The sequence below is a fragment of the Pongo abelii genome, chromosome 10 (assembly GCF_028885655.2).
Source record: "Pongo abelii isolate AG06213 chromosome 10, NHGRI_mPonAbe1-v2.0_pri, whole genome shotgun sequence".
Classification (NCBI taxonomy): domain Eukaryota; kingdom Metazoa; phylum Chordata; class Mammalia; order Primates; family Hominidae; genus Pongo; species Pongo abelii.
The window spans coordinates 113216432-113232252 of NC_071995.2; the positions used below are offsets into that span (position 1 = coordinate 113216432).

General features: G+C 44.1%; 1 protein-coding gene across 3 annotated transcripts in view; it reads right to left on the minus strand.

The window, feature by feature from the left end:
- Nucleotides 1-15821, minus strand: part of TBX5 (T-box transcription factor 5) — a 55586-nt gene that overhangs the window by 16645 nt on the left and 23120 nt on the right. For all 3 annotated transcript variants that reach the window (XM_063712259.1, XM_002823797.6, XM_063712260.1), the window contains exon 7: nt 14973-15064. In XM_063712259.1, coding sequence (XP_063568329.1) covers nt 14973-15064 — 92 coding nt within the window. The remainder of the gene's footprint in view (nt 1-14972; nt 15065-15821) is intronic.

Below are 15821 nucleotides of genomic sequence, written 5' to 3' on the forward strand. Positions count from 1 at the left end.
TACTTTTAAAAAAGCACACACACAGAAATATATTTTCTCATAGTTCTGGAGATGTGGGTGCTAGCATGGTCAGTTTCTGGTGATGCCTGTCTTCCTCGCTTGTGATGGCCGCCTTCCCTCAGTGTCCTCACATGCCAGGCAGGGAGGGTTAGGGTGGGGGATGATCTCTCTCTCTCTCTCTATCTTCCTCTTTTTTATATGGTCACCATCCTGTGAGATTAAAGCCCCTCACTTATGACCTCATTTAACCTTTTTTTTTCTATCAGTTATCATGTTTATTATTTTCACATAACATTTTAAAAATTTTTGTGTTTTGGGGGAATAGGTAGTGCTTGGTTACATGGATTAGTTCTTTAGTGCTGACTTCTGAGATTTTGATGGACCCATCACCTGAGCAGTGTACACTGTACCCAATATGTAGCCTTTTATCCCTCATCCCCCTCCCGCCCTTCCCTCCAAGTCCCTATATGAAGGGGAATGGTGGAACAGGGGTGAGTGATAAAAGTCCCCATAAGCCCATTATATCAGCCACCTAACTAATACTTAATAATTAGCAATTGTTACCTCCATACCAACTACTTGGCAAATCCCACTTCATAAGGCATGCCAGTAATGAGAGAATTGGATATTGGCTCCACCTGGGCAATATCAAGATTTACTGATCGATCCTACCGTTTGCAGAAACTTTAGTTTGCAACAGTCAAATCTCACTGCTCTCTGCTGTGTCAAGCAGCTACACCTGTATCCCATGGACAAGCTCTGACAAGAGTCTGGGACCCCCGACCCCAACACGAGCTGGGGGTCCTGAGTACCTCAGCTGGCCTTGGGTATCAGCGCCCACAGACCAGCTTCTCCCCAGCTCTGCCCTTCTCTCACGTTCTGTTCCACGTGAGCGAGTGCAATGAATGACGCCATTGTCGCCGGGTCTGGGTTGTAAAACGTTACAAGGGAATATTGAAATCCACGGCCAAACTGCATCCTCAGCCTCCCTCCAGCTAATGAACACCCGGGAGAACGTTTTCCACCACAGCAGACTGAATTGGCCTTTTCACGGGAGCAGGTGGCAGGGGCGCTGGCATGTTCAGATTTTTGTGTTTGTTTGTTTTCCCCTGGTGATCCTTACCCAATTTCTGGCAGCCTTTTTCAAACAACTAAAGCAGTGCACTGGGGCAAGGCGAGGGACTGTAAAATCCCTCTTCTCTTGGAGCAAATTCCTCTTCTCGATAGCATTTTAATCTGTGATTAAAATTAAAAAGGGGGCCACATCACCCCTTGAGAGCTTTCTTGATTTATTAACATTCTAATACACTTGAGGAAGTTGTTCTGATCTAACAGGCATGGACATAGCAGGGACTGTGGAGGGCACACCCAAGGCTGGATTTAGCCTAGCGCAAATAGTAAATAATCACTGGCTTCTTCAAGTCTGCAAAGTGCTTACTCAGTTTACACTACACCAGCAGGAGAAGGGCGCTGGGTACCATGTTGCTGATGAGAATAAGGGGACACAATGTTCTCACTTATAAGTGGAGCTAAAGAATGTGTACAATGTGGGCGTGGACATAGAGCGTGGAATAGCAGACATTGGAGGCTCCAACCGGTGGGAGGTGGGTGAGGGATGAGAAATTACTTAATGGATACAATGTACACTATTAAAGTGATAGTTACACTAAAAGCCTGACTTCAACACTATGCAATAGATCCAGGTATAAAAGCTACCCTTGTACTCTCTAAATTTATACAAATTTCAAAAAAGAATGGGGGTGAGGGCACAAAGAGGTTATAAAACTTTCCCATTGTTGGTTTTTTCTTTTGTTTTTAAGACAAACTCTCACTCTGTTGTCCAGGCTGGAGTGAGGTGGCATGAACATAGCTCACGGTGACTTCAAGCTCCTGGGCTCAAGGGGTCCTCCTGCTTCAGCCTCCCAAGTAGCTGGAACTGTAGGCATGTGTCACCACACCCAGCCAATAGTTACATATTTTTTTTTAGAGATGGGGTCTTGCTATATTGCCCAGGTTGGTTTTGATCTGGCCTCAACTGATCCTCCCCTCTGCCTCCCAAAGCACTGGGATAATAGGCACGAGCCACCTTGTAAGGCCTAAATTTCCCATTGTTGACTCAACCAGGGCTATATGATTTGAGGGGTGCCAAGAAACTCAAAGGCACTTCTCTCTCTGGCCTTAAGCACCCACCACTTTAAAAATTTTGGCCTGGGGCTTTGGGTCCCACTTGTTAAATCTGTAGATAATATAGTATCACTTCAAGCTCAGGCTCCGAAGTCAGGCCAGGTGAATGTGCCTTCCTTCAGTACCCAGCCACAAACTTGACCACTACGTTGCTGGCTAGGTTCTTCCTTTTCCCAAGCCTCAGTCTTCTGTCTGTAAAATGGGGATAATAAAATAGCCACCTCTTTGGGGTTATAAAATGAAATGATGCATGGAAAGGCTTAGCGCGTACACACACACACACACTGGGGACACATTGCTCAATAAACACTATTTTGTAAATATACATTATTATATTTTGGAGCAGAGGTTCTTACCCAGCAAGGGCTTCCAATGGGTGTGAATACCCAAAAATGTCAAATATTTAGAGCTGATCACTTTTTCTAGGAAGAGGTTCACATTTGCATTGGCTACTCCAAAAGGGTCTGTGATTCAAACAACGGTTTTGACTCAAACTATAGAGATGGTTCGGAAATCATGGAGAAAAGTCCTGGACAATTCATGACATTACCCTTTGTCTCAGTTTCCCTGTTTGCATAACAGAGAACAAGAGGCCTATCTCACAGGGTAGGTGTGGATTCTGCGGGTAAAAGCTAGATGTAAAACTACAGACAAGAAAGGACAATTCAAGCTAAACTTTGTAAAACCACAGACATAAAAGGACAATTCAAGCTAAAGTTTGTTTGTTTGTTTGTTTTTGAGATGGAGTCGCGTTCTGTCACCCAGGCTGGAGTGCAATGGCGCAATCTCAGCTCACTGCAACCTCTGCCTCCCAGGTTCAAGCGATTCTCCTGCCTCAGCCTCTCAAGTAGCTGGGACTACAAGCACCCACCACCACGCCCGGCTAATTTTTGTATTTTTAGTAGAGATGGGGTTTCACCATGTTGGCCAGGCTGGTCCCAAACTCCTGACCTTGTGATCCACCCACCTTGCCCTCCCCAAGTGCTAGGATTATAGGCATGAGCCACTGCACCCAGCCTCAAGCTAAACTTTTAATGAATTTATGGTAATAATTCATCAAATAGTCTAGTACTGAATTGAACAGCCAATATTTTAGTCCAGTCTTGTAAACTAACCATTTAAACCAGCTTAACTATGACTTAAGTTTAGTCTTTTCTTTTGCATGATTTTGGAACATGGGTAGGGTGGTGAGAAGGAGTCCTCCAAGGCCTCAATCCTTCTGGAAGCTGGAATGCTACAGCTTTCTCAAACTGCTTTCTGTACCAAAGGGATTGTCTTGGGGCATCCTTTGTTCTGGAGAAAATCATGTGGAGGCCATTGATGATTGAGAAGTAAGCCAAGGACTTCCTGGTGACCTTCACTTCCGAAGATGACCTTGGCAAAGTCACCCAAAGCAACTATTTCTGAAGGAATGCTAAATGTTTTGTGTGCTAATATAAAAGTCTGCCTCCTTCCCTGTTCAAAACAACTACAAGGTAGCAGTCTCTTGGAAAATAAAATTTTAATGTGAGGATGTTAATTAGTGGAGTTGGGTGGTTGGGGGACACGGCTTAGGGTGGGGATGGACAAAGACAAGGAACTTCCTCTAGGGGAGTTGGTTTCAAGCTTGGCTGCATACCATAATCACCTGGGAAATTAAAAATATATATATTGACATCCAAACTCACCCCCAGGGAATTTGATGTTATTGTTCTGGGGAACAGCACGGGCATTGGGAGTTTTTAAAAGCTTCCCAGGAGAAAAAAGTCTTCCACAAAAGAGTACACACTGGATGATCCTGTTTATATGAAATTCTATAACAGACAAAACTAACCTATGGTGAAAAAAAGTCAGGGCATTGATTGTCTCTGGTGAAGAAAAAGGAGGCAGGGAGTGACTAAGGAGACGGGAAATGAGAGAATTTTCTGGGGTGATGGGAATATTCTATATTTTGAAAGGGGCTTGGGTGCATGTGCCAAACAGTGAGAGGCGTATGTAAGATTTGTGCATTTCACCCTATATAAATTCAACCTAAAATAAAGGAGTGTGAACAAAAATTGAGTCCTAGTTAATGATGTGCACACTGTAGTGTTTGGGGTAAAATGTACTCATGTCTGCAATTTAATTTGAAATGCATCAATAAAAAGAAGGAGGGAGGGAGAGAGGGATGGAAGGATGGATGATGAATGGATGGATAGATAAGTGGATGGAGGGATATGTGGTAGAGCAAATATATAGCAAAATTCTAATTGTAGACTCTAAGCAGTGAGTACATGGGCACTCATCGTACAATTCTTGCATGTTTCTCACACTCCTTCAATTTTTCATAATAGAACACTGAGGGGAGGACTACAGGTAATGCTAATGTTCAATGTGAGTTGAGTACTAAGTAGAGAGAAGGGTTGCCTTTTATGTAAAACAGCCCATACATGGGCTTTGTTTGCAGAAATACAATCACGTGTTCATCTGCATTCTCTAGTGCTCACTCATTCTCTAGAACCAAGGGATTACCCAAGTGTGACCAGGGGACACCTCCATCAGAGACACTGGAGAAAACTGTTGAAGGGCAGTTTCTGACCCATCCCTGGAGCCACTGACTCAAACCTCTGAGAGTGAGACCTAGAAATCTTTTTTAACAAGCCCCCCAGGTAATTGTGATGTCTACCAAAAGTTTGAGAAACACTGCTCAATTGTGGATGAATGAAACATACAACTCAATAGTGGTGAAAAAAATCCCATTAAAAATGGGCAAAAGACCTGAATAGACGTTTCTCAAAAGAAGACATACAAATAGACAAGAGGTATATTTAAAAAGTACAACTTCATTACTCATTGAGGAAATACAAATCAAAGCCACATGAGATATATCACCTTACACCTGTGAGGACGGCTATTCTCAAAAACAAAAGATAACAGATGTTGGCAAGGATGTGGAGAAAAAGGAATCCTTGCACACTGCTGATGGGAATGCAGTTGGTGCAGCAACCATGGAACACAGTATGGAGGTTCTCCAAAAAATTAAAAATAGAACTATCATCCAGGCACAGTGGCCCATGTTCTCTCATCCCAGCACTTTGGGAAGCCAAGGCAGGAGGATCACTTGAGCTCAGGAGTTCAAGACTAGCCTGAGCAACATAGCAAGGTCTTGTCTCTGCTGAAATTGAAAAACATTAGCAAGGCATGGTGGCACGTGCCTGTAGTCCCAGCTACTTGGAGGGCTGAGGTGGGAGGATTGCTTGAGCCCAGGAAGTGGAAGCTGTAATGAGCCCTGATCATGACACTGCATTCCAGCCTGAGCAACAGAGTAAGACCTTGTCTCAAAACAAAACAATATATAAATAACTAAAAAAATAGAACTATCATATGTATATGTGATATATACACATATATATATATACATCATATATATGTATATGTATATGTATATGTGAAGAGGGATATATGTATATCCCTCTTCTAGATATACACCCAAAGGAAATGAAATCAGTATCTTAAAGAGATATCTACACTCCCATGATCATTGCAGCATGATTCAAAAGAGCCAAGATATGGAATCAGCCTGAGTATCCATGAGTGGATGAATGGATACAGAAAATATGGTGTGTGTATATATATATATACACACACACACACACTAGAATACTATTCAGCCTTAAAAATAAAGGCTGAATGTCGTTTGAGACAACATGAATGAATCTGGAGGACATTGTTAAGTGAAACAAGCCAGACACAGAAAGATCAACATGACATGACTCACTTGTAGGTGTAATCTAAAATAGTCAAACCTGTAGCAGTGGAGAGGAGAATGGTGGTTGCCAGGAACTGGGGAGAGGGGAAATGGGGAGATGTTGGTCAAAGGTTACAAAGTTTCAGTTATACAAGAGGCATAATTCCTGGAGAGCTAACGTACAGCAATGTGAATACAGTTAACAGCACTGTATTGTGTACTTAAAATTAACTAAGAGGGTACATCTTAAATATTTTTATATATATACATACATACATATACACACACACACACAAGAAAATAAAATGGTAACTATATGAGGTGCTGAACATGTTGATTAGCTTGATCATGGTAATTATCTCACATTTACGTATATTAAACTATTAAGTTGTATAACCTAAGTATATACACTTTTTGTCAATTATACCTCATTAAAGATGAGGAAAAAACAGAGGGGTGAGTGAGTTGCTCCCAACCCTGTTCCCAAATAGCAGATATGCTGGGGATGGGTTGGGTAGGGGTGGAGGTACCTAAGTGGGAAAGTGGGAATGTGGCAGGGGTGGGTTCTGAGCATCCATGCCTTGACAAATAGCCATGATCCAAGATGAGATCCTTTCAGAAAAACATCTCAATTTTACAGCTTCACTTAGGCTGTCTCAGCTCCCCAGACACAACCCCTCTCTTGTTTTACATAAATGCACTGCTTCCCTGGAGGAAGCCATGTGGCTAGGTAAATTACAACCCTAAGAGGGGAGTTAATGCCATCTCCAGAAGGTTATCTAACGTTGTCTCGAAAACCACTTCTCATTAATTGGGCATTCAGATTACCTTTAACCACAAGCGTGAGAACACAAGGGTGCTAAGCCTTCAGTTTGAAAAATGATCATTTGAGGTTAAGAGCTGAAACTTAATTTAAAATTAGGAAGGAAGGAATAGAAGAGGGAAGGTTCAAATATAAGAATTTTAAACTTTTAGGAGACCCAGGCCTTATACATCCCTTGAAATTGTTTAAATTTTTTAAATTGAGACAGCATTTTGCTCTGTTGCTCAGGCTGGAATGCAGTGGCATAATCACAGCTCACTGCAGCCTCGAACTCCTGGGTTCAAGCCTGGAGGCTCCTGTCTCAGCCTCCAGAGTAACTGAAACTACAGACACATGCTATCACGTGCAGTTAATCTTTTTTTTTTTTTTAATCTTTTTCTTCTTTTTTTTTTAGAGACAGGATCTTCGTATGTTGTTCTGGTTGGTCTCAAACTCCTGATCTCGAACAATCCTCCTGTCTCAGCCTCCCAAAGTGCTGCGATTACACACATGAGCCACCACACCTAGCCTGAATTCTTTTTCTCTATTCATATATTGTGAGTCTTTCAGAGGGTCTCTTGCTTTAATTAGATTTTCAAAAGGAGCCTTGCACCCATTTTCAGAACACCTATCCTAGAGAAACAAGGTAGAGAGGGTGAAAATAAGCACCCACAGAGGCAGGTGAGGTTGGTCAGTTCCCAATGTGGCTGCGTAGAGTCCTTTCAATAACCAAACTGGAGCTGAGTAATGGGTGGGCTTCAGTCTGGCTGAGACATTCTGGACTCCAAACTTCCCCATCCACTCTCTGGTTGGGTGGCTCAGATCCCAGTCACCCAAAACAGAGCTTCAAGGTACCCCTTAGGTTCAGGCACCACGCCCCCTGATGTCATCTGCAGCACACTAAAAGAGCAAAGAAGTAAAGGGAGCTTCATTTCATCCATGAAGAACTCGGAGGCCAACCAAGTCTCCCAATCCATCATCTACTAACCCCCATAAATACTTCTTATGGTGAAAAGACCAGTCATTGCTCATGGTCATTCTGTGTGAGGTGAGGTAAGAAATACCGAGATGAAGGACCTTGCTATTGCTTGTTCATATTCTGGGGTTTATGGTTACAAGAAGATGAGCAGGTAGAAGCCCAGTTTAGTGGAAAAGAGGTTCTCTCCATCCTGAAGAAAGCAAGCTTGCATCCAGGCAGGCCCATTCATTCAAACTAACTGTGTGACCGTGGGCAAGTCAACCTGGCATCTGGCTTCAACAGAACATGGACCGTGTCTTAACACCTACCAGCGATGGAGCATCCCTCTGGGCCAGACACTGCGCTGTGTGCTTCTGTGCCTGCTGAGGCAGTTTTAAAACACGTTGACACATTCCTTGACACTCCATCTAGGTAGAGGCGAGAACTTGTCCTCCCTTCTTGAATCTGTTTTCTGTTTTGTTTTGTTTTCTTTTCTTTTCTTTTTTTCGAGATGGAGTTTCACTCTTGTTGCCCAGGCTGGAATTCAATGGCACAATCTGGGCTCACTGCAACCTCTACCTCCAGGGTTCAAGCAATCCTCCCACCTCAGACTCCCAAGTAGCTGGGATTACAGGTGTGTGCCACCACACCCAGCTAATTTTTTGTATTTTTAGTAGAGATGGGGTTTCACCGTGTTGTCCAGGCTGGTCTCAAACTCCCTGAATCTGAACCCACCTGAGTGAGTCACATTCAACCAAAAGAATGCAGCAGAAGTGACACTACCTGACCTCCAAGGTGCAGTCAGCAAGGACCAGGCGGCTTCCACTTCCGTGAGAAAGTCTGAACACCCTGAGTCTGCCATGCTAGAGAGGCCACATTCTGATTTTTCAGTGGACAACAGCTGAGGTCCCATCCAAAAGCAGCATCAACTGTGGGTCACAGGAGTGTGCCAAGCTGGACATCCTGCCTGACCTGCCTTCCGATACCGGTAGCCCAGCCACCATCTGATGGCCAGCAAGAATTGCACAGCTGAGTCCTTCCAAATAGCATGACCCACCAATCACAGACAAAATAAAAGTGCCTCCCTGGTGCTTCCTGCTTCCCCTTGCACACAATGGTGACCAGCAAGGCCTGGTCTTTTCATCACATGCAGCATTTATGGGACATTAGTGGGGGCTAGCAGATTGCAACTGTAGGGAACTTGGGGACTTTGATGGTCTGGGAGCTCTTTGTGGAAGTGTATACTTCCTTCCTCTGTTAGAAGACTCCCAGTGTGTTGTTGGGGAAAGTTGTCTCAGGTGAGCCACTTTGGCTGGCCTGGATTTAGCATCACACACAGAGAACAGATGGGATAGTTTGGAAGCCAGGATGTCCCAGCCAGCCCAGCTTAAGCTTGGGAGTCATTTGTTATGCAGCAATAACAATCAGTACACACACGTTACCTCATTTCTTCCTTGCAACAGGCCTGGAGGTAGGCTCTGTAATGATTTCCTTTTTCCAGATGAGGAAACAGACACTTGGTGGAGTAGAAAAGCCCCAGAGCTGCTCAGTGCAGCAGCCTGGACCCCAGCTCCTCAGCCTGTTTCCATCCATGGACCCTGGTCCCCTGTGTGTTGATTCATCCTTGTATGCCTAGTGTTTGGCATACAGCAAACACTTAACAAATGTTTTAGTTGCAAAACAAATCAATGGATCAAAAGCTGAATAAGTAATTGAGTCTCTGGGCCTCAGTTTCCTGTTCTGCAAAAGAGAGCAGGTGGATCAGATGCTGTCTCCTGGAATCCCTTCTATCTCTACAATTCCATGTTTCTAGGAGCAGCTCTCCTCATACCTGTCAGAGACACTCCAGCTGGCTTTCAGAGATCTTCAGAATCTGACCCCTACTCCAGCCCCCTAGACTTCTAGACCCTTGCCCACTTCTTCCTTGCTTCAACCCAGAACATCCTTCTTCCCAACAGATTCAGGTCCCATTCTCTCTCTGAGGCCTACTTTTACCCTCTCCATAAAGCCTACTCTGCCCCAGTTCCAGCTCCAGCTCCTTTGGCTCCTAGGAAGTTCAGAACTTGTTTGAATACATCTTGAAGACTGAAGCAAAGTCCAAAGAAAGAATTGTTCTATAAAAAACCAGGGCCTAGATGGTTTCAAACAGCAATGGCACTCTCAAGCCTTTCTTTGTAGGTGGTTGAGCTTTTATGTGTGTTTCTCAAATTTCTGTGGTTTGCATATTATCTTGACAATGTTCCCCAAACCTTGATACGAGCCGTTTTGCTATTCAGTTAATATTCCTCTTTAATCAGCCTTAACTCCCCTCCCTTCCTTGCTTCCTTCTTTTCTTCCTTTCTCATAACTCAGTCCATTCTGAGCAATAACATCTATGAAATCACAGGACTGATGTGTCCATGGGTCTGCGCACCATCTAAAACCTGTAATTCCCATGATTTAGAAGGCCAGGACATGAGGACTGCTTGAGACCAGGAGTTTGAAACCAACCTGGGCAATATAGTGAGATTCCATCGCCACAAAAAATTAGCTGGGCACGGTGGTATGCACCTGTAGTCTGGCTACTTCAGACGCTAAGGCAGGAGGATTGCTGGAGCTCAGGAGTTCGAGGCTGCAGTGAGCTATGATTGTGCCACTGCATGCCAGCCTGGGTGGCAGGGAAAGACCGTGTCCTAAATAAATAAATAAATAGTTTTTATAAAAAAAAAATATCCTTTGTCACCAATCTAAGGGTACTGCAATTTAGGGAAATATTAGTTTTTAGGATTAGATTTTTTTTAAGTCACAGATTGACTAACCTTTCTAAATAAACTTGGCACACCCTTCAATTGGTCTGCTTAAGACAGGATGTTTAAATGACTTTTTGCTTTGTGCTTTCCCATAGCTCCCAAATTTTTATAATAAGCAGTGATTGCTCCTGTAACTAGAAACCATTAAAAAATGTTGGAAAATAAAGAAGACATCATCTGCGTTTTCCAAACACAGGGAGTTGGGCCAAGAGGTAGAGGGCGGAACAGCCAGACATTTGCCAAGCAAATCCAAAAGTTACTTCTGTGGAATAAGTGCAAGGTAATGCTTAACTCTCTGTAACCCTACCTCACTCCCTTCTACCAATTGTTGGAATTAGAGGATATTTCATCCCTCCTGCTTTTCTCCCATAGCCAGCTGTCACCGGGTGTGTAGGGGACAGGAAACAGGATTACAAGATTAGCAGTGAGCCTGCCATTCCTGCCTGGCTGTTATCAAGGCTGACTCTGGAGAGCCATATTCCCCACTTGTCACTACTGACTGCAACCTGGGGGTTGGGAGAATGACCCAAAATAAATTCTGAACAAGGGCAAAATTGGGAGTACTGGGGAGCTTTCCCCCAAATTAGTTAAATTTTACTAAACATATAGACTAGGAATCAAGCACTCTATAGGCATTTGCTCATATAATTTTTACAGGAACCCTAGAAAGTAGAGGCTATACTTATCTATGCCCCTCCTGCAGATGAGAATACTGAGGTTCCATGAGGTTAAATCACTTATCCCAGGGCACATACTGATAAATGTAGAGCAAGAATTGACCTCAGGTTTGTCTGACTCCAAAGCCTTCTGTGGGAACCACTCTTCTTCACTCTTTCTCCTTCCCCAAGGACATGTCTGGAGACCTTGGCCAATGACCTCATCTACTCCCCCAACTTCATCAGTGGTTAGTTCAGCCCTCTGGTTTCCAGGGCAACTGCTAACATGGCCACAAAGACACACATGGCTCTTAGGCTAAGAGGTTTGACTCAACATGTCAATTACTGACTTTCTACCAATGACTAGCCACACTTTTCCTCCATTCCATCTGCAAAGTTCCTACCCATTAAGGACACCTAGTCCAGGCCTCAAGCAATCTGCAATACCTTGACAGACGGTTAGGACAGCCAATTCAGGCCAAAGAGGAGTCATCTGCCTAAATATATAAACAGCTGTGTCACCAGCCTGGGCAACCTGGGGAGATACTGCCTCTACAAAAATACAAAAATTAGCTGGATGCAGTGGCATGTGCCTGGACACTCAGCTCCTTGGGAGGCTGAAGCCAGAAGACCACCTGAGCCTGGAAGGTTGAGTCTGCAGTGAGTCGTGATCGCACCGCTGCCCTCCAGCCTGGGCAACAGAGCGAGGCCCTGTCTCAATCAATCAATCAATCAATCAATAAGTAAGTACACAAACAAATGAATCTGTGTTTAGAACTTTAGGAGAGTTGGCCAGGGGCTGTGGGTAATGTCTGTCATCCCAGCACTTCGGGAGCCTGAGGCAGGAAGATCACTTGAGTCCAGGGGTTCTAGACCAGCCTGGGCAGCATGGTGAAACCCTGTCTCTACAAAAAATACAAATTTAGGCTAGGCGTGGTGGCTCACACCTGTAATCCCAGCACTTTGGGAGGCCGAGGAGGGTGGATTGCCTGAGGTCAGGAGTTTGAGACCAGCCTGGCCAACATGGTGAACTCCGTCTCTACTAAAACACAAAAATTAGCCAGGCGTGGTGGTGAACGCCTGTAATCCCAGCTACTCAGGAGGCTGAGGGAGGAGAATCTCTTGAACACAGGAGGCCGAGGTTGCAGTGAGCGGAGATCACGCCACTGCACTCCAGCCTGGGTGACAGAGGGAGACTCCACCTCAAAAAAGTAACAATAATAAAATAAAAACATACAAATTTAGTCAGGCATGCCTGCAGCGCATTTTAGACAGCGCATGCCTGCAGTCCCAGGTACTTGGGAGGTTGGAGGATCATCTGAGCCTGTGGATGTCAGGGCTGCAGTGAGCTGAGATCGTGCCACTGCACTCCAGCCAGAGCGACAGAGTGAGACCCTGTCTCCAAAAAAAAAGAGCTTTAGGAAAGACTCCCTCCTTGATGACTGACATCTGAGCTCTCACACACCTGCACATGCCCACCTGTCTCTACTTTCATAGCTGGCTGTCATCTGTCCAATCAGCTTCCAAAGTTCCGGGCCTGGTTCGGACACAGAAAAGCCTGGAGGGCAACTGGTAAAGTTTGAGGGGCTGATTCCCAGGAGGGGTCCTGGGGGAGACATGGGCTGACCACACAGTCTGTGGCCAGGGAAAGCTTCTTGAAGGAAGGAAAAGCTACAAGGAGACCCAGTGATGGTTGGGAGATGGCCTGGTGAGAAGGAGGGAAAAGAGTTTGACTCAGACGAAACGTGTGTTCGAAGGGCCAAAAATAAAGGAAAGAACACAGGTTTGAAGCCTTTTCTTTAGCATGATTGACACATATTAGGGGGACACTGGTGAAGGACAAACCTAGGGGGGTGGCCAGGCCAGATGGGAAGGTCATGGCTAACCAGGCAAAAGAGTCCAAATCTTATACTGATGGCAACAGGGGGCTTGGACATGTTCTCCACTGCAAAGAGACCTTGCCTGATTTGTGTTTTACAAAGATCTCTTTGGTGGCTGCCTAAAGAAAGTCCCTGGAGGAGACCAGGACTGAATTTGGGTCTCAATCAGTTAGGAGGCTGGTGGCGGCTAGAATTAGCACCCTGGCAGAAGAGGGCTGAATTCTGAGTTATGCTGGAAGGTATAATCAGTAGGAGGTGGTAACTGGTAAAGTTTGAAGGGATGATTCAACACACCTTAAATCTATTATTCACCCCCTGCCCTTGACCTTGTAAAAAAGGAGGGAAGAAGTGAGAGATGATGAAACCCTTTGATTGCAGGCTGGAATGGGTGATTTCCCTTCAGCTCCCACCTGCACAGCAGGAACTTTGCCTGTAGGACTGAGAGGTGACTTTGTGTGGCAATGACTAAGCCACCTTAACGGCAAATCGCCATCAGAATGGGATAGGAACAGAAAGTCGGCACTCTGAGCCCAGGGCCGTGAATAATTGAACCTCTCTCAGCTAAAACATGATATTTGTTGTCATCTTTTCCACTGATCCTATGGCCCAATCAATTTCAAAATGTAGATGCTTAAAACCAAAAACAAATTTTAAATAACAAACTCAGAACTTGCCTATTTTAGCCACAAAAAGTACCTTGTGAGTCCACAATCTTGAAGGAAACCAATTTATGAAAACAGGAATGTGTGCACAGATGTACCACACTCCTTGTTTTTTTAATGTTTGGAAACAGGGTCATTGTCTTGTTTTTTTTAATATTTGGAGACAGGGTCTTGCTATGTTGTCCCAACTGCAGTGCAGTAGTGTGATCATAGCTCACCGCAGCCTCGAATTCCTGGGTTCAAGAGATCCTCCTGCCTCAGCCTTCTGAGTAGCTGGGGCTACAGGAACATGCCACCTGGGCTAGCATTATTTTTTAAAAAGCATGCAAAATTTGACCTGATAAGCCAGCTATCTAAAAACAATTTTTCCACTGCATGTATTTCTAAACCTAATATTAAAACCACAGATCTAAGGTCTTTCTCCCTTTCTGTTCTTAGGTCTCTTATCTTTCTTTGAATGAATATATCTGTCTATCTGCCTGACTCTCCCTTTTCACATTTTCCAGAAAGGATAAAGAAAACATGCAAAAGGATCTCATTTTATTTTGAAACACTAAACCCACCAAACAGAAAAAAAGAAAACACGCACACACACACACAACACACACACAAACCTTCTTGGTCAGAGGGATCAAGATGTATTTCTAATTCGCTTGCCATATGGTAAGTTATTCTGGAAGCACATCAAGAGGTAGAGAGAATGTTCCACAAAATTGGCAATGCTTGTACAATCCTTTCAAATCAGACCAAATTCCCACTATGTACATTTGCTACAGCCCGTTCTATTCATCATATCAGCAACTATGACCACAGGATATGTAAAAATACCGAGCAATTTTTAGCACCAGCTTCCAATCCTCCAGTGCCCTGGACACCACATGGTGTCAAGTTAGTCTGTATTTCACCCTCAGGAAATCAAGTCATTAACTTCTCTTTCATTTACCAAGAGCTGTTGCCAAAAAAAAAAAAAAAAAAGAAGCGTTCATCGGCTGTGACCTATGGGAAGAAAAAGAGAAAGGGTTTCCCTACAGGGAGAGAGACAGCAGAGAAAGAAGAGAAAGCTGTGCCTTTTGTTCCCTGGGAGAATGGAGAATGCCGAACTCTTTGTACCTTCTCTCCACTAGAAAATGTATTCTCCAGGTTGCCCAATGGCGCCAACCACATGTGAGGGTTATCAAAAAATGCGACAGAGGGGGCTCATTCTCCCCATTTCCCTGTGCCTGGCATTCTACGGGCAGGAAGGCTGGTGGAGGGAGGTGCTGGGTTGCTGCTGGCTTACCTGGGTAATTTGAGGGGTATGTGTGGAGGAGAAAGTTGAGGAATCCACTTTCCTACCTTTGCATTCTTGACATTCTGTGCAGCTCCATGTCATCACTGCCCCGAAATCCTTTGGCAAAGGGATTATTCTCAATCTTTAATTGCGTGATCTGAAGGAAAGAGGAAGAGAGAGCAAGCTGGTTTTCACTTGATTGCTGCAAGACCACCTCGGGACATGAGCTAATAATAAATGTCATGGAAATGCAGCCTCTGGCAACCAAAAGAAGCAAATTAAGCCAGTCACGTCAATGAGACCCACCACTTCATTCAAGTGGAGGCTTTGAAAAATGTCCTCCATTGGACTGCTTTTAAAAGGCGAAAAACACCTGGATTTGGTTTGCCCATTAATTGGAGTCATACTCTGCATCATTCCAGCCGGGTTCTTTTTTTTTTTCCAATCTTGTATTTTGTGTTTTAAACACCATCTAGGCCTCAATACTCAGTACTCCCTCCCCTTTGGAAAGCTGTGCATGTTGACATGATCGTTGCACATCAGGCAGCATGGTAATCTCCATTTGGAAGGGTTGACCCATCATGTGTTTCTGCAGAAAACATGCCTTGATTATTGCATTCGAAAATTATATTATGCCTCATTTCATGTTCATTTCATAGTTTTGCAGATAGCATTTCCTAGTTCTGATGGAGAATGGTGCCTAATGAAATAAACACCAATATACATAATGATAACTTATATAATAGCTATTGAACAGCACCAAACCTCTTTAATGTCCTAAGCAAAGAAGAGAGGTTTCTGTCTTGGAAATCTGTGTTGCAACATACAAGGCATAGTTACAGAACAAGGTCTTTTTGCACGTTTTGGTTCCAGGCCCAGAACTTTAATTTAATCCATCAACGCATTATATTAGT